General features: G+C 48.4%; 1 protein-coding gene and 1 long non-coding RNA gene across 5 annotated transcripts; one reads left to right on the top strand and one right to left on the bottom strand.

Moving 5' to 3' along the window:
- Positions 1 to 1,633: 1,633 nt before the first annotated feature.
- Positions 1,634 to 18,311, bottom strand: LOC122124612 (guanine nucleotide-binding protein G(s) subunit alpha). Of its 4 annotated transcripts, none has more exons than XM_042699281.1 (13): positions 18,092 to 18,311; positions 14,326 to 14,398; positions 11,586 to 11,630; positions 7,443 to 7,497; positions 7,237 to 7,356; positions 5,658 to 5,755; positions 3,396 to 3,450; positions 3,227 to 3,300; positions 3,058 to 3,116; positions 2,842 to 2,962; positions 2,619 to 2,749; positions 2,274 to 2,341; positions 1,634 to 2,148 (listed from the first exon to the last, which is right to left on the bottom strand). In XM_042699281.1, the coding sequence occupies exons 1-13, from the start codon at positions 18,228 to 18,230 to the stop codon at positions 2,002 to 2,004; spliced, it is 1,185 nt and encodes a 394-aa protein (XP_042555215.1). In that variant the 5' UTR covers positions 18,231 to 18,311; the 3' UTR covers positions 1,634 to 2,001. The 4 variants fall into 4 exon arrangements, with proteins under 4 accessions (XP_042555215.1, XP_042555219.1, XP_042555216.1 ...); XM_042699285.1 differs by having other exon boundaries at positions 7,443 to 7,500; positions 18,092 to 18,290; XM_042699282.1 differs by lacking the exon at positions 11,586 to 11,630 and having other exon boundaries at positions 7,443 to 7,500; positions 18,092 to 18,286.
- LOC122124620 lies at positions 10,649 to 12,773 on the top strand. Its single transcript, XR_006150605.1, has 3 exons — positions 10,649 to 10,728; positions 12,408 to 12,411; positions 12,761 to 12,773. It is a non-coding gene; the product is annotated as an uncharacterized LOC122124620 (long non-coding RNA).
- Positions 18,312 to 18,620: the final 309 nt, after the last annotated feature.

The raw sequence follows: 18,620 nt of genomic DNA, 5'->3' as shown, positions 1-18,620 counted from the left end.
CTTCATTTTTCCTTAGATTAAGTGTATTGGGGGGACTTTGGGCGGGCCATGAGTGGTTGTGGGCTTGCATAGCAAGACCAAGACCCCGCTTTACTGTGGTTGGGTTTATGAGAGGAACTTTTAGGGGTCTAAGGATTTTTGTGGGCCGGCCCTCTGGGTGTTTGCATAGCAAGGCCCCATTTTGACTGTTACTGTGTGTGAATGGTTGGGCGGTGCTTTGGAGGATCCTGGGCTTGCATAGCAAGACTGTTCTTCCTGGGATTACCTGTTCATTGGAGGGAAGCGGAGGGGTTATGGTCTTAGTGGGCTGGTCCTCTGGGTATTTGCACATTAAGGCCCCATTTTGACTGCGTTTATTGGGCACCTTTGGAGGACTGTGGGGCTTTGTGGGCTGGCCTTTGGCTATTTGGGTAACAAGGCCTCATTTTTATTTAGATTAGGTGTATTGGGAACTTTGATGTGGTTATGGGGGGGGGGCTTCTGGCTATTTGTGTAGCAAGGCCTGATTTTTACTGAGATTTGTGTATTTCTTGTGGGAATTTTGGAGGATTGTAGGACTCTGGGTGGATTCTCGGGCCATTTGCATAGCAAAGCCACACTTTACTGGGATTGTGTTTACGGGGCAGACTGTGGGACTCTGGACTGGCTATATTGCTGTCTGCATAGCAAGACCCTACTTTACTGGGATTTCCTGTGTCAGGGGGATGCGGAGGGGGACGTTGGCCTTCTGGGTATTTGTACAGCAAGGCCCTATTTGTGTTTATTGGGGATGTAGGGGGGTTATGGGCCTTTGTGGGCTGGCCTTCTGGTGATTTGCATATCAGATCCTTTATACTAAGATTGTACACCTATTGGGGGAGGGTCTTTGGGAGATTCTGGGTATCAGATTCAAGCCATATTCCAACTGGGGTTAATATGGGGCCCATGAGTGCCAACTACCTCCACCCTCAGTGATGAAATTTCATTTGTATTTCTTTATGAGCGATGTTCTGTATCTTCTGAGACATTAGCTACTTGTTGACGTTTAGCATATTCCATATTTCCTACTTTTCCCATTTTCTAGTTTTGCTTGTTAATTCCTAAGAACTCTGTTTACTTGTTACTTTTACCCAACTCCCTCCCCATTTTTAGAAGTGTGATTTTTATGCAATTCCCCACCCTCAGCCCCCTTTATTGTACATGAGAAAAACATATTAACCTCATTTTGGTGTGTGGCGGGCCTAGTGTAGAGATGGTCTTGAAATCATTTCTTGACCAGGCCCATCCTCCTCCCACCCATGGAAATCTCTCCACCTATTTTAGTCCATATCCTCTAACAAATACTTCAACATTTTGAGGGTGGGCAGGTAAACAGGAATGTGTGAGATGATGTAATGATAGTGTAGGTTGGTTACCAACCCTTGGCTAAAACAGGGCAACAATAACCAAAAGGTAGGGCTACTAAGGAACAAGGAAAACAGGCGCTGTTGCCGAGGGTTTATATCACCAGAAACATACTTTGCACCACAAATACCAGAAGGGGCTTTATCTGGACATGGGGCTTCTCAAGTCTTGATGAAGGACCAATAAACCATGCGCATGGACAGCGGGAGCTGGTTTGGAACGGCGAGCAATGCACAGAGTCCCAACATTCTTTGCTCACATTTAATTTTTATTTTGATTTTTTGAATGCTGCACAACACAATATTTATTTCATTTGTTTCATTTGTTTCATTTATTTCTTTATTTCTGTTTGCTGCTGTTATTTATTTACTGAAAGAGAAGAGGGAACTTTTGTGGCCTTTTTCTTTTTCTTTTTTATCTGTAGGCCGCCTTAAGCTTTCTAAATTTGGAACATCTAAGCAAGCTGAAGGGAAAAGGGGGTTTCGCAAAATCACTTGGGGGAAAGGAAAGGTTGCTTTGTTAGTCATGCCCTATGGTGGGTGACTAACTGCGTGCACAGTTGCGTTTCACTTTTAATTAATTGTGCTTAAGGCTGTAATTAAATTTGGGGTTCCCTTCTTAGAGCAGCTCGTACTGGCGGAGGTGCATGCGCTGGATGATGTCACGGCAGTCGTTGAACACGCGGCGGATGTTCTCGGTGTCCACAGCGCAGGTGAAGTGAGGATAGCAGTAGTGGCGCCCATCTCCACTGGCAGTGCTGATTCTCTGTGGGCAGACAACAGTGCTGGTCAGAGACCCGCTCGACCCCTGGCACCCCCACAGCCAGCCCACCGGGCGGGGACCAAACAGCTCCATCCTTACACTTAGAATGTAAGACAAGCGTGACTCACCAGAAACTCATCTCGAATGAAGTACTTGGCCCGGGTCACGCGTGGGTCCTCTCCGGGCTCGGGAGTCGCTGCGAAGGATGCAAATATTTTATTAAGGCGGTTAATAAAGGTTCTGGCAGGTCTAGATGCTAATATATTAGCCCCTTAAGTTCTCAGAACTCCCGATTTCTCCATATGAAAATGAAGAAAGGTAAGTTTGCCTAGCTTCCCCTATGGATCTTTTCTGGTATGGTAGTGAGGGGAAGGGTGGGCACTTTCAGCCCCATCATTTGCAAAAAGGCCCACGTGAATGAAGAGCTCCCTCCCCCCCGCCCCCTGCCCCCACCATGAGCAAGCCCTCCATACCATCCTCAGGAGTGGTGTAGCGAGCGAACTCTGGAAAGTAGTCCTCAATCTTCGATTTTCCAGCGAGGACTTTCTCAGCAAGCAGATCTTGCTTGTTGAGGAACAGAATCACAGAGATGGTGCGCAGCCATCTAGTGAGAGAGAGAGGGAGGCAGGCTTAATGCTCAGGAAGAGTGCAGGCTGGGGCCTTGGGAGGCTGGGTGGGGGCAGGCTTGGCACACACCTGTTGTTCCAGATGCTCTTGAAGAGGTTCAGAGCCTCCTGCAGGCGGTTGGTCTGGTTGTCCTCCCGAATGACCATGTTGTAGCTGCTGCTGGCCACCACGAAGATGATGGCAGTCACATCTAAAACACAAGGAAGCGAAGGCAGGGAGTGTGAAGAGCAGAAACAATCACCCCCATGACAGAAGCACACGTTCTTAAGGCCACTGAGAACGCACCATTGAAGCACTGGATCCACTTGCGGCGCTCATCGCGCTGGCCGCCCACATCGAACATGCTGGAAGAGAGGAGAGTGGCCTGGTTACTGCAAAGGGTCTGCCACCAACCCCTCGAGGGACAGCAAGACACCACGGTGTGTGTTTGGTAAAAGCTGAAGCATTCACTTACTGGAAGTTGACTTTGTCCACCTGGAACTTGGTCTCAAAGATTCCAGAGGTCAGGACACGGCAGCGGAGCAGGTCCTAAAACAAGGGGCGGGGGTCAGTGGCTCTCACCAGAGACAACCAAAACAGTCACGATGGCAGTGTGGACAGAGGGTACCACCCCCTAACTATACCTGGTCGCTCGGCACGTAGTCGGCCTGCTTGATCACATCAATCTTGTCCAGGAAACTGGGAGAAAAAAAGACACGTGGTGGTGTTCAGGGCTCATGCCAATGGGCCCACGAGAAATGATTGTCCCAGGGAAAGAATAAACGGCCCAGGTTGGTGACAGGGCTTAACAAACAACAAAACAGAGCAAGGACCCCAAAACCAGTCAGTGAGATCCCTGCCCTTTGGTAATAACTGACCAAAAAAGCTTTTAATTGTCAAAGTACCTGGCTTTGGCTACAAGGCCAAATAGTGCATGCGTGTGTTAGGGAATGGAAGTGAAGAATGAAAAGACAGCACGAAGGCCCTCGCACCCCCAGCACTGCATAGGAGGCACACACCAGTTTAAAACATCTCGCCTGTGTTGCTGGACACAGAGGTAAGAAAGTTAACTTTTGTTAAGACTGGAAAATTAATAGGAATGTAAAAGTTTGGCTTTTTGGGGGGGGGGGGGGAGGTAGGAATCTATTTTAAAAGTGGGCTTATCAGAAAAAATCACAAGAGGACAAAAAGTCTAAAGAAACCCCGAAGTTTTTGTGTTTTCTCCCCCCCCCCCCCCCTCCTCTTTCCCTTTCCTTTCTACCAGTTCCGAGTTAGTCTGGCTTAGAGGATACACTAACTTGCCCAATCAATCTTACATTACAGCACTGGGTCCAGAAATAGCTCCTAGCCACCCTGGCCTCCCGCGTGTTGCCATGGCGACAGAACCACAGTTCTATAAATAGATCCTCAGCACCAAATCTTGTGAGGAGACATCTGGAGCCGGGCCAGCCAAACTCCAGCTCAACAAATAAAAATAGGCAGCTGAAGAAATGGGCAGGACACCAGCACCTCCACTCCACCATACAGGCGGTTAAACCAGAACCGTGCTGGTCACTGCTAACACAGGGCTGCCTGAGCCATCCAGTTAAGGAAGACATTTTTAAAAGTTGGAAAGTTATGTGGATCTCTTTTCTAAGTTTTCTTAAAACTTAGTAAGTTTGTGCTTTTAAAATAAAGTTTCAGGTGATGTTGTACTGCTTTAGGAAAAAAAGAAAAAAAAAAGCCTCAAAACTTTTTAAATGGTGTGACCAAAACCAAATAAATAACCCTGTTCAAATGACTGTTAATTAATGAAACTTTTAGCTGCTAGTTACAGGGTGGAGTGGGGTGGAGTGGCCAAAGGCACCTAATCTTGTACCTGTACTCAACTCCTGACTTGGATCCAAAACACAAATGCCAAACAATTGCAGGATTTCCATCTGTTTGGTGTTACTATAATTAGTGTTCAGACTTTTGAGAAAACCAGGGACTTTGTTCAAGGAGTGGGGGCTGTTTTGCTGTTCCTTGAGAGAATCCACTCAACGTGGCCTGCATATTCAACTGTAAGGGATTTATGTAGGTGACACTAAACGTCCTATGGAAAAGCAGAGCCAAGGAAAGATAACCTGAGGATTTCACTAGGACACTGGAGATAAGCTCCAATGCCCCCCTCTCCTCCTCCTCCTCTCCAGACACCTCCCTTGGAGTTGCTCAGTGAGTTGCTTTGTACCTCAGGACGGCATCAGCAAACACACTTTTTTTTTAATGGCTCAGACCACCATATGCTTGCTTTCCTGTATACAGGATGAGGGAGGTTGTAAAGTATTTAAAAGGCACGTTCGCAGCAGGGCAGCGATATCCCTTGAAGAGATGGGGAAGGGTGTCAGGGATCCCTAGGGAAAGGTGTGTAGTAGCTCAGGTATCAGGTTAGAGGCACGAACTAAAAATCTATTCTTTCAATCTTTTTTTGCCTTCTTGGTTACAGCAACTCTTCAGTGAGCTGGCCTACGTCTACAGCTGGTGTCAGAGTAAGGTGTCTTCCATTGTCCCTGCAGGCCTCACCTGGCCTCCTCCCAGGTAACACTTCTGTTTGGAAATACCCCATCCTGTACTGAGTTGCCTATGTGTTTTTATCTCTCCCGCTCTTCTCCACTAGGTTTTTAAATCCCAGCAATGAACTAGAATCGTTTTACATTTCCCTAAGTGTGAGAACCGCTCTGTTTCTCTCAGGTCATTCATTGCAATTAATTACTTTGAGCTCATTCATTATGAGCATCATTTTGTTGCAAGTAACAGGTATTAACTGTTCCTATCAAAGAGTGCCACTGTTCTAAAAAGTGCAATCGTGGGTTGTGAAATAAGTGCATCAGATCCGAACACTCTCACTGCTAGTGGGATGGGGGGGGGGGGGCAGCGAGGCTACTCACTACTGGGCACAGTCAATCAGCTGGTACTCATTGGAGCGCTCGTAGCAGGCACGCACTCCCTCATCCTCCCACAGAGCCTTGGCATGCTCATAGAATTCCTGAAAGGGAAGCAAGAAAGAAAGTTTAGAGGAAGTCGTGAGCATACACCAAATCAGAAACACTGTTACTTGAACTGTGGGGTTCCAAAGGGTGAGGGCATCTGGCAAGTGAATGCTCACAAGGCTGTTTCATTCCCATTTTCCTTCCATGATGAACTACTGGTCTTAGGAAGCTTTTTCTGTTATTTGTTGGGTGTGGGGGGTGAGAAGGGGTAAACTACTAAGTTATTTACTTATTATTGCAGAAGTTTATATAGGACGGATATCAATATTAGGAGAATATGGCAATAAATAATTCAGCCTGTGAAAACAAAAGAAACTTTATAGGTCAAAGGTGCTGGGCTAATTTTCCTTCTAGGAAAGTATGAATTTTAACTAAAATGATGCTGGTGAACTGCAAGTAGGAACATAAAAAGTTCAGGTATTGGGAGGTGGAGGGACCTGTAGCACTGGTACAGGTGACTGCTTGGGTGTATTTGGAGTAACAGTCTGAAATTTTATTGTGTCCCATTATGGATACAGAATGAGAAAGGCCATGTCTTGAATTTGTTTTCATTAACTGCTAGTTTAAAGAAAAATTTATGTACTCGGATAATTTCCCTGAGAAGTTTGCAGCCAAATTTGTTTAAAATACACAAACAGAATTCCCACGAAAGGCAACAATAACTCATTGTTTCAGCTGGAGACAAATCTCTTCCTCCTAGGCCTAGGCATGTCTTTCTACCCTGCTTCCTGGTCCCCCTCTTATAAACCCTTTTTCCCCCATAAAGGGGCCCAGATGTATATGCTTGGGTTTGAGCAGCTCTACATTCCTTAAAAAGTCCTTTATGAAGCCGATAGGTGTTTGTCAACTGTTTACCATGCACCCTTGTCCAGGGTATAAAGCAGAAGGCCTTATTTTCCATAATGCTCTGCTCAGTTTTGATGTGTATGTTGATTATCCTATAGGTATTTCTTTGATAATGTTAAACAATGAGAAAAGGTTTTCATTTGTCCTTAAGGAAGGACTGACTTTAGGAAAACCTTCATCAAGGTCAGAAGGTAAAGGATTAAGGTTAAGATTGTCCCCCATGGGCACAGCGTTTACTAGCATCCCATGACATCTCCCCTGGGCTTTCAGTATTGAATGCCATGTTTAACATGCAGTTTACTTCACCCTACTATGGAGGAGGGACAAACGAGACAGTCAGAATTTAGGGGCTTTTTTTCCCTTCATAAAAATCTACAATCAAACCAAGTGAGAACTGTACTACAAAGTGTAATGGCTACGTGTGGAGTGGCTAAGATTTACAAGGGGTGACAGGATTCATCCATCTTGAACCAAGCCCTGATGCCATTCGTTGGTTACAGTTCTGTATGGAATTAACCTATTAAGTCTGAGTATCATGATGCCCCTTGTCCCAGGGTCAGGGGGAGAGGGTCGTGTCATTTATGGCGGAGGTGGGAGGGGCAGTGCTACCCAGGAGAGGGGTGTGGCTTACAGGTGGGAAGTCAAAGTCAGGCACGTTCATCACGCTCAGAATGTAGTCCACTCTGAACTGGTTCTCGGGGTTGGCCAGCTCCACAGGGGGCACCAGGTTGCTCATCGCGGCCACAATGGTCTGAAATGATTGTCAGTTGGTCAGGGGGCCGCACAGTGTGGGGGCGGGGAGGGACTAGCGACAGAGCGCAGGGGCTGGGCACATACTTCAATCGCCTCCTTCAGGTTGTTTTTGATGTCCTGCACTTTGGTGGCCTTCTCACTACAGTGGAATTGAAAAGAAAAGAAAATCATATTGCACCCTGTCACCCGGCAATGTCACTAAGCAAGGCTTGACAACTAAAAAGCATAGTATTCTGTTCTTCAAGGAGTTGTGGGTTCCGATCTGTGTGGATTGGAGGCACCCGGATAAATTGCAGCCTCCCAAACATGTCTTGCAGACATGCCTGATTTGGGGGAGGGGGCGGGCAGCAGATTAACAAATTGGCCCTGAGATCATGACGACTGTACCAGAAGCTGCACCTGGCTCATCTGCTCTTCCTGATGTGATGTCATTGGATGGGAGGGAGGTCCCCTTCTGAGGGGGCTTCTACCTGACCTTCAGCAGCACTTGGGGGGTGGAGTAGGGGTGGGGTAAGGGGTCATAACAAGGTAGATGAGGTTTGAGACTCTCTGGGTTGCTAATTTGCATACCGAGAGCCAGCCAGTGGCAGTGATGGTGTTAACTGCAGCCTCCAGAGCACTGCACCTTCATGTATTTATTTGTGGCCCACTTATATATTTATTATTTATTTAAGAACCTATGTCTGTCACAGGGAGATGATGTTCTGGGTGCTGCGGCTGGCAGTATTTCTAGTTTGCCGTGTTAATGCACACCAATGGGAACAGGAATAAAATTAAGACCCTGCCTTCCCACTATTGATGAAGGTGGGGTCAGGTCCCCGTGGCAGGCTAGAGGTTTTGTTGCTTTTCCCTGGCTTTCCGTGTAGTACAGCATACAGCAGGGCTCATGATGTCACTCTGGAACCACCTGTATGCAGATACCATCACTGGTCCCACAGGTAAAGGCCATGACCTTTGGTTGCTAGGGTCCCTGGAGAGAATGTTCTTACACCACATCATAGGGACCCAGATACTGCAGGACTTTCTGAATCTGCCTTCATGACAGGCACAGGTGTGTGGGGGGGAGGGGACAGAGCCCCCTCCTTATATGGGGTTACAGACTCTGTGTCTTGTCTAGCCCAAGGTGTGTGTTTGCACGCCGCATGACGTCTGTTTTTAGTGGGGTGAAGGAGCCAGCACACACAGCACAGCTGGACCCCATGACAGGACACATCACATGTGAAGGGTTAGGAAGGCATTCTAGCCCCGCCCCAGAAGGGGAAACTGAGGCTGAGTTAGTTACAGAGACAGACCTAACAATGATGCTTGCTAATAATGGGGCACGCCTCTGGGGATTGTTTTCTTAGTATTCTCCCAGCCCCGCTGGTCACAGTAGGGCAATAATAAAGTAAATGAGCCCTGCAGGGTAGAGGACAGAAAACTAAGGCCAAGGAGATGCAAAGGAGGATGGACAGCAACCGCAGCCAGGCAGGGCAGCTACTGCTGTGGGGAGGCTGGAGGGGGGGAAGGGTGTGCGCACCTGCCCACAGGTCCTCCCTCTGCCCGGATTTTAGCAGGCCCTTGTTTTTTAAAAGGGCTGAGCGCCTGAACTCATGGACTGACTCCTTGGACACCATCTTTCCCATCAGATAAGGAGTGCAAAGTTCAGGGGCACCTCGTCCTGGGGAGGGGGACAGATGTACCAAACTCAGGACTGTTTAAAGCACTCTCAACTAAGGACATTTGGGGAGTCCCAGGAGTGGAGGTAAGCCTGGGAAGGGGTACCCATCTGAAAGGAGTTTCGGGCCACCCAGGCCTATAAACCTGTTGTGGAAAGGGCTCATGACGCAGAGCCCTGGCCTGGTGGAACTGTTCCACTTGGGGCATGAGGAGGACACTCATCTCTGACATTATGTCATCTCCAGATGGTAGACTGAACGCGGTCATTTGGGAGTTACAATGAAAAGGACTCCTATCTTATGGCCCCAGTGTTCAGCCTCGATTTCTGAATTTCCCCAGAACCTCCTGTGACAAACCCACCCCTGCCACTAAAAGGGGGCCCATGTCTTTGGCACAGGGAGCCCCCAAGTCTGTTTTTAAGGTTTCGTAGAAAACTGAGGTATGACTGGGAACTCAATACCCAGCTCCACATTTGAGAGAAAAGTATTTCCAGAAGTGAGATTCTTTCATTCAGCTTGATATTTTGGTCTAAGTAGTAGTATGATAATTGGAAAACTTCCAGTCTTAAAATACGGATATTTTGAGAACGTGTTCAGTATTCATCTACGCATGCGGATAGGTGTGGGAGTATATCAAGTATAAAACAGCTAAAATAGAAATCTAAAGTCTAATTCGGGTGTGTCATACTAAAACATAAAACTCTTCCATTGAAGCAATTACTATGTAGATGGAGATGTCGTACTGGGGGCTGGCAGGTTCACCTCAATTGGAACTACAGCTTAATTAATTTAACAATGATTGTGAAATCCAGGGAAAACTCTGTAGATGTCTCTGAACTATGCAACAAAGGCAAAATATATGCCATTTGCCAGAATTCTAATTGACTAGGGCTGGGACTGGAGCTGGAAGTAGTTTGGGGGTACTGCTGCCCTTCCTCCCTCCCTCCCTCCTCCAGAATATATAAAGGGTATTAGTGGGATTAATATATTGACATGCCATGTCTCCCCCTCCCCCTCTCAGTTAGTGGCAGGGGAAGGCTGTGGTCATTATAGTTTCTGCTCTACACTTGGTCTTTGTGCTTGTGGGGACAGACAAAAGAAGAGAAGACAGAAGACAGACGCAGGATACAGGAATTGCTGAAACATGCAGAGAATTTTTATTTATCACGATTGTTAATCCTTAGTTTTTACTTGTAGAACAGTCACAGAAAGACGTGCAGAAAAGGTGTTAGTGGGGTCCGAGGTTTTAGCACAACATCTAGTACACTGTAGGGTCGCTCATCAGTAAGGGCTTGCCATTGTTTCGGATGCCAGCTTTTGGTACAGTACTTTGTCAATCACTCATCTTTTGTATAGATGCCTTTTAGATTTCTGTTCTACTAGATTTGCCAATCAAGGATCTCTTTCTAGTTTTTGTGGGTGGGTTTTTGGGTTTGGGGTAGGGTTTTATGGCATGTGTGTATGATTTGGGGTTTTTTTTTTTTTTTGGATTTTTGCTTTTTCTGATTTTTTTTTTTTTTTTTTTTTGCTTTTTGCTTTTTCACTTATCCTTAAAGGTTAGGTCATAGGTAAATAGGGTAGGGGCCCATCCCTCCTCCCCCCTCCCCCCCCTCCCCCCCCCCTCCCTCAGGGAACAGAATAGTATTCTTATTAGGAGTTGCTAAAGACCGAACAATTCCAGCATGCAAAGTGTGATATGACATGGTTGGGAAGTTGAGAAACTGTAGCCATCATCTAGGGGTGATACATTCTAAAAGAAACAGATGAACAAACACGTGTCAGTAACTTTGTCCCCGTCCCATAGCCTTTGCCCCTCCCCTCTCTGGCTACAGAAGCTATTTCTTGGAGATGCCCTAGGCTAGGTCAAAGGCTGTGTGTTCTCATGAGAAACAGCTGCTCCGTCCCTGCATGCAGAGTGCACAAGCAGAGCTGGAATGGGTTCCCTGGCATGCGTGTGCGTGTGGACATGTGCGTGTACACGGGCGCGATGAGGAAGCAATGGCAGCTTGAGATGGACAGCAATGGCATGTATCAGCTGATGTAAAGTGCTAGCAATCAAAGGCCCAGGGCTTCCAGATGATTCTTAGCAATGACCTGCCCCCAGGTGCCATGGCTTACAAGAACCACGAGGCACTGCATATTTTAATGAGGGGGGGATATTCTGAAAGAGGTCTGAATTTCAAAACAGGACCAACCACTGGGAGGACAAAGTTTAGTAGTTTTAAAAACCAAGTAGTTGATTCAATCAGAGAACTGGGGGGTGGGCGAGCTATGTAGGGAAATATCAGTTCTCAAAATTGTTTTAAATGATCGTCTAGAACTGAAAGCTGTAACTTTTCCCCCAGCTGGATCGAGTTACATTTTAGGCCCGGCCAAGAAAAAAGAAATCATGTTTTGCACTTTACTTGCTAAGAAATGGTTGATGTGCTGTTTACAAATGCATATAGCAAGATGGCTGATGGCCCGTAAATGATTCTTCCCCCCCTGGGTCTGTGTCGTCAAGTTCCCCGTGTGAGCCTCGTGTGTGTCTTGTTTGTGAAGAAACTTTTCTGTTTTTGGATGTGCCTACCCATCGCTGTTGCTCCTTGCAGCCTGCGGGTCCTCTTCGCCGCCCCTTTTAAAGAGAGATTGAAAGCTCACCTAATCTGCAAGGCACCGCAATTCACACAAACCCCACACAGCCTCTCCACACTCGAGAAGCAACCAGCCAAGAGCAAATGCAACACTTCGCGCGCCATCCTCCCGTTAATGCTTAGGTAGCCTCTCTGGCTAAGTCAGAATGTCTACAGAGACTGCGGGCCGTAGGGGAAGAATTCCACACCTCTGCTGCTGTATTAACGGAGCCCTCTGGAGACTCTGGTCGGATACGGGAGGGACGGATAATTATTTTCTTGTGCTTTCACTAAATGTACATGCATTAGGGAGGTAAAGCAGTGATTTATCTCACAATTCTTTGGAGAATATGGCTGCGCAAGAGGCTCCAAATTCTCCCAGGTCAGAATCTTCACAATGCTGTACCAAGCAAAGGCCTAGATGGGAGCCTTTTTGTCCCAACTTCCTGGTGTAAAGTTAATGGCGTCCCTTCTTTCTTTGGGGGAAACCTACCTATACATTGTTTTTACTAATAGCTTGTCCTATAAAAATGTCACTTAGAACAATGTCTGGGAGGAAAAAAAAAATCCAAACACCCAAATCTGATCTTCCGAGTCAGCAGTTACCTGCTCCTCCTTTGGAAGGTGGAAGGGCAGGGTAGTTTAGTTGATTAGATCAACCAAGGCTGAGGCTGTCTCTCCCTGCCCCTCGAATTAAATTGGGAGGAAGAGTGAGATCTGAGTTAAGAAAAAAAAATCTCATATTCGACCTCTGTTGTTTCTGAAGGTCAAATGAATAGGATGGTACTCTTAAAACAAGTAACAGTGGTGGCAGCCTATGGACAGTTAAGGCAAATTAGCTCAATTAAAAATTAAGAAAACGCATTGCTGGCGGGAAAGATGGTGGGGGGGGGGACCCAGAGCTGGGGCAGCCATCTTTTAGAGACTCACTATTCCACAGGAATTCCTCTCGGGAGGGAACAGCATTTGCTGTAATAAATACTACAGTGAGAGGGAGGCAGCTGAGCTATGCTAGGTAAAAATAAGGTACCTAGACCCCTCCCTTCCTCCGTATGTCATTTTTGCAGGCTAAATGTAATATCCTTAGAGGTGCGAGGAGGCAAACTGGAAATGGACCTTACTCTTTTCAAAGGGAAAATGAGAAAAGAGAAGTTCTGGTTTAGAACCCTCAGAGGCTCGTTTAGGAGAACCCTTTCTTTAAGATCTGAGGGTAAGCTGGAGGTCAAAGCTTAAAGGTGCATTACTTTCAAGGATGGCTTTGCCTCTCGCTAACTCCAGCTATGGGAAACACTGGCTGCTGCATCTTTTAAAAGTGCTAGCCATGTCCAATTTAACCAAAATATTTATCTAGAGGGTGCATGGTCAAATTATTTTTGCTTGACTAGCCTCATGAAGAAGCACCCCCACAATGTTGGGGAGAAAATTTATGCTACATTTTCTGGTTCTTTTTGCTTAATGAGAGGATGACCATGACCGCTGGCAAGGGGATATCAGGAACAGGTGACGGTGACTTCCTTAGTTGAACATGGCGCCTGGTGATAACTTATAAGTCATTCACAAAATGGATAAGCTAACTAGCCCTGGCCTCCTGCATACTAATTAATATTTGTGAATTAGAGATAAAAATATTTTAAACTAAACTGATCATTTGTGTGGATGATGTAATCTTTTTCAACCCCCCCCCCCCCAATTCTTGGATCTAACAAATTCTAGAATTTTCCATGAACTGCTGCCATGACTCCATTTACCCTTTCTGCACTGAAAGGAATGGGCCGAGGGGCAACCTTCCTTCTGAATGGGCTTGTCGCTGCCGACTGGGTGTGGGGGGGGGGGCTGCCCTCTAAGGTTAGCCACTGGGGAAATTAGCTTTGGAGAATGACGGATGGGGAACGGGGGGAGGCAAATCCCCCAATTTACTAACGACATTCCCTTTGCATTCTTCACGGAAAGCGGGACCCCTACTCCTCTTACATCTGTAAGGCACACTCGTGCTCTCTCGCTGTGTCTGCGGTGCTGCCACACTGTCCGGTGCCACGAGGCGTAGAAGGACATTTCAAAGGCAAAAAAGCCCCTTGAACTAGCCAGGAGCCTCTTAACCCAGTCTTTTCCTTATTTCAGCTCTTCCCTTTCACTTCTTTAGGCAGCAGCATTAGTTTTTAAATAAGGGAAACAATTATGCATAATGTTAATTCAAAAGGGGGCTCTCCAAAATCAAAGAAAAACTGTGCACGAGGCCTGCCATCAGTAGGCGAGGGCTGGCCTGTACCCTTCCCCTGCGCTTCCCGCTGGCCGGCCGGCCGGCCCGCCCGCCCGCGTGGCCACGGTCAGCCCCGGCCCCACCAGGGGTGGCCAAGGCCGAGTCAGCCATGTTGGAATCTCACTGCAGCAGAAAGCTCGAGTCTGCCGCAGAGGACCTGGCCTCCAGACGCTGTCACCTGGCCAAGAGCTGGTGAAGTGTCCTCTGCGACCAGGCACTGTTTCCTGGGGATAGGAGACTGTTAGTACTGCCCAAGCTTAAAATGGGGGGTGGGGTGCTCCCAAGAGCTTGCTCCACGGTTTTCTAATGTGTAAATTAGGGGGGAAAATAGTGAAAATTAGCAGCCCAACTCCCCCCGTACCTAGCTATCCTCCCTAAAGGTTAGTATCAAGTTTGTCACTCCTTCTTCGTGAGCACCCTGACACAGACTGGACACTTACTCTCCATTAAACCCATTAACATGCAGAATCCTCATCTGCTTCACGATGGTGCTTTTCCCAGACTCTCCAGCACCTAGAGGACGAGAGTAAGGCTCAGGTTAAGAAAGAGGCGCCTCCCAGGCTTTGGCAGGGAGAGAGCTGCTGTCCGTGGCTTCTTTTTTTTTTTCTTCCATAGAAGCAACATACAACAAACACAAGACAGACTTGCAATTTCGACGCAGAGAAAACAAATGAAACATTTCCAACTCAGTGTCTACCTGTAGTATTTCACCATCAGAATAACAAACAAGAATTAAGGAGGTTCTGCGTTTTTTTGTTTTAAAGGTATTTGTTTTCCTCTTTTGGATGCCATGTTCAATTTTGTGGGGTGTTGGAGATAGGGGTAAGGAGAAGATATGACGCAATTTTGTCATTTGAGGGGGAGAACTGATTAAAACTGAGAAGTGGAGCCTTGAAATGTGAGCATTCACTCGTAAAACCTACACACCAACGTACAGAGCCACATATAATTCACTGTTTGTCAGATGTTCTGTGGTTAAAATACCCAGGATTCGCAAACAATGCCCAGACACTGCAGTTTCCCCCCCAGCGCGTAGCCATGCAGGCCTGCTCCCCAAACATTCGCACAATGCAGCAGCCGCCCCGCGGGTCCCCCCACCCTGGGCTACTTAAAATCCACCCCTATGTGCTCAATATTACATTCTAGCTACTTATTCACCCTCCTGCCCCAGCAAACTGTACATTTCTAAAGATAAACTGTCTCAGGATACAACAACCATGTGGCAGAGGAAAATGGAAGACCATCAATTATCTGTCACCTCAAAAAAACAACACAATTTAATATCAATAGAGCACTTGAGACCAGATTAGCATTAGATAAAAACTGTAACAACAGTAAGGCAGAAGAAAAGACTTTATAATTAAGATAAATATTCCTGGAAACCATTGAATTTAAAAGATTTAAGCCCCTCCAAACTAAAAGAGTGGGAAGAAACATAAGCCTCCATTTTAATTCACCTTTCATTTGATTATTAATAAATAATAATAACATTTTATGGGGAAAAAAACATTTCCAGCAAGCTAGAGGGAGGATTGCTACTATTTTGCATTTTTTTGGGGGGGGGGTAAATGTACTGTACCACAAATATTCCCTATGTGAATAGTTTTTTCTTGCCCTCCTCCCACACACAAGCAGTATGGATTTACTCCCTCTTTTCCCCTAAACTTGGAATTGTATTAATTGTTGTTTTAATGCCCAAATAGCAAAGCATTCCTCCTCTTCCTGCCTTTTCACAAGCCTGTAATCAATATCTGTGAAAGTTAAAGTTAGTTTGCATAGAAACATTGATTTCAAAGCAAACATTCTATCTTAATGAGTGTAACTCTTGCAAATTAAAATACAGAAGGCACATTTGGAAATTCCACAAAAAGAATGTGGAATATTGATCAGGATCTTTAATATTCTGCATGCAGAAGTATTAAAATGTGCCACACCTGTGTTTTACAGACACAAATAGATCTGTGCCTCAGTTTCCACATTTATGAAATTAGACAACTAGGCTGAAAACTAAGATTAAAAAAAATTTTTTTTTGGTAGTTTGGTAATTCAGTTAATTTTCCTGTCATTAAATTAAGATGGGGGAGGAGGACTTGGGGCATAAAGATGTTTCCATTGGGGAGGGGGGATTATTATTCGGTGAGATCAACCATTAGGAATATAAAATGTTGCCACTGGCTTGGGCTGCCGATTCTTGTGCCAGAGGCTATTAATAAATTGTGACAAAATGCAGCCATAGAGGCTAGGGTACCTTAGAATGATGAGACCCCCAGCTAGGAGGTCTCAAATTAAGTGGAGACACAAAAGGTGTTGGTAACTTAAAGGTGTCATTAGCATCACACCTGACTTAAATTAGAATTCATAAAGCAAGTTAACATTCCCAGGGAAGGTTCTAGACTTCTCCAGGTTGCACTTTGAAATCAAATCATATGCACATTGATACTCACATAGCATAATTCTACTTTTTTAGACAAGGATCTCCATATATATACCATTTAATTAGTGGGATTGCAAATGCATAAACACCAAAGAGACTTATTTTCACTTAATTATTAATTTCCTGCATTCATAAATCTGGACCCAGGAGAACAAAGACTTGACCCATCCACAAACACCAAGCCAAGCACCACCAGAAGGAAAAAACAAGCCTTTCACAGTTTTTTCTTGATAATTAAGCTATTTGGTTGAAATGTGACCACGAACTAGGACTTAGCCTAGCAAATTCACAAATTTATTCAGATAGCCAATTACCAAGGAAGTGGAAAACTTCCATTCTAATTAGTGTTTGTGTCATTCTTTTGGCAATTTTGACAAGTCTTTATGCTTTTGTTTTTTCCCAAAGCAGCACCTAAAGAAAAAAGGGGTAAAGGCCATCTCCTCACAGTTAAGGGCCCCCTCCCCCCCCCTTTTTTTTTGGCCAAAGAGGAGAAACAGCAGTGGAAAAAAAGAGAAGAAAAACCAAACAACCAAGTGTCACTTGACCAACAACTAATTAATGTCTTTTCCTGGCCCCCCCACCTGGGAAGTCTTCCTTAGGGCTCTGGCCGCCCTCCCACCTTGGAAAGGACAAGATTTCTAAAACGCCATTTCCAGACCCAGAAGCCATTTACAGACAAATGTCATTTTCCAGATCTGATTTGTGAACGTCTTTTTTTTTTTTTTCTTTTTTCGCCAGGCACTCTCCGTGTGGCACACTAACAGGAAGATGTGTGTGTGTGAATGGTGTGTGGCACGGGTGCGCGCGCGCGCTCCCGCGCGGGCGGGGGTCAGCGGCTACAATTAATGCTCTCCTCTGCTTTTCAAAAAGCCTGCAGGTCTAGAAGGGGAAAAAAGGTCACACGGTGAAATGACGTGTCACTGCCCCCCCGGCCCTCTGCGTGCGGGCTTTCCTTTTCGTTTTGTTGGACTGATTTTATTTGATTCTCCTTCTCTTCCTTCCACGGCCAGGCCTGGCCCAGGACACGTCTGCTCCGCACACAGCCGGGTCCTGCCCGAGACGCACCGAGCGGCGGCCGCCGCCCCCCGCCCCCCCCCCCCCCGGCGCCACGACGGCCCGCCCCTCCCCCACTGCACCACCTTTACCGCGCCGTCCTCTCTCGGGGGGCTGATGTCACCCGCGCGGCCACTTCCCCCGCCGCAGCCGCCCCCGGGCGAGGCCCCCCAACGGACCGTGCGCCGCCCGCCCTCTGCCCCCGTCCCTCGGCCCCAGTCACACACCCTACGGAGGCGGGTCCCCCTCCCTCGGCCCGCCGCCCCACTTCCTGTCCCCCCAAACCCGAGCTAAGTCGCGGTCTCAGGGTCCCCGCGGGCCTTTTCGTCCCCGTCCCCCTCCCCCACACGCACCCCAAAGCCCTGGCGTCGTGTAGGCCTCGCGAAAAGACCGAGAGCGAGACGAGAGAGAGACGGGGGGGGGAGGGCGAGAGGGGGCCGGAGACGGCGGGAGGCGGGCGGGCCGGGCCGGGAGCCGCGTCCGCGCCGCCGGGCCCCCCCAGCCCCATTTTGAGCGCCCCCCACCCCCCGCCCGGCCGAATCTGCGCCCTGGGGTCCCCCTTCCGGCCTCGCCCCCCGCGGACGGAGCCCCGCGCGAACGGGCGGCGGGCCGGGAGCGCGCGCCCGGGGCGGGGGGCGGGCTCGGCGCGCGCGGCCCGCGGGGGGCCCCGCGGGGCCCCCGGGCCGGGCCGGGGCCGGCGCCCCCCGCCCTGCCCTTACCCAGCAGCAGCAGGCGGTGCGTGGCCCGGTAGACCTGCTTGTCCTTCTGCAGCTGCTTCTCGATCTTCTTGTTGGCCTCGCGCTGCGCCTTCTCCTCGTTGCGCTGGTCCTCGGTCTTGCTGTTTCCGAGGCAGCCCATGGCGGCGGCGGCGGCGGCGGCGGCGGCGGCGGGGCGCGGCCGGGCTGCGGCGGCGGCGGCGGGGCCGGGCGCGGGCGGCCTGACGAGGGCCGGGCGGGCCGGGGCAGCGCCGGGCGGGCGGGCCGGGCGCGGGCTCGGCTCCTCGGAGAGGAGCGCGCGGGGCGGACTACGGGGCGCGGGCCGCGGAGCGCGCGGGCCGGCGCGAAGGGGAGGGTGGCGTCGGTCGGACAGCTCCCCGCCCCTCGAGCCGGAGCCGAGGGGACTGATGGCCGCCGCCGGGCCGAGGCAGACCAGAGCAGGAGCTGCGGGAGCTGCTGCCGCCGCGGCCGCCGCTGCCGCTCTTATTGCCTCGGCCCGGGGCCCGCCGCCGCCCCGAACCAAAAGCGCCGC

This window comes from Dipodomys spectabilis, unplaced genomic scaffold, assembly GCF_019054845.1.
Source record: "Dipodomys spectabilis isolate Male_0828 unplaced genomic scaffold, ASM1905484v1 ptg000240l, whole genome shotgun sequence".
Classification (NCBI taxonomy): domain Eukaryota; kingdom Metazoa; phylum Chordata; class Mammalia; order Rodentia; family Heteromyidae; genus Dipodomys; species Dipodomys spectabilis.
Note: the sequence above shows the minus strand (reverse complement) of the source record. Positions and strands in the feature narration are given on the sequence as shown.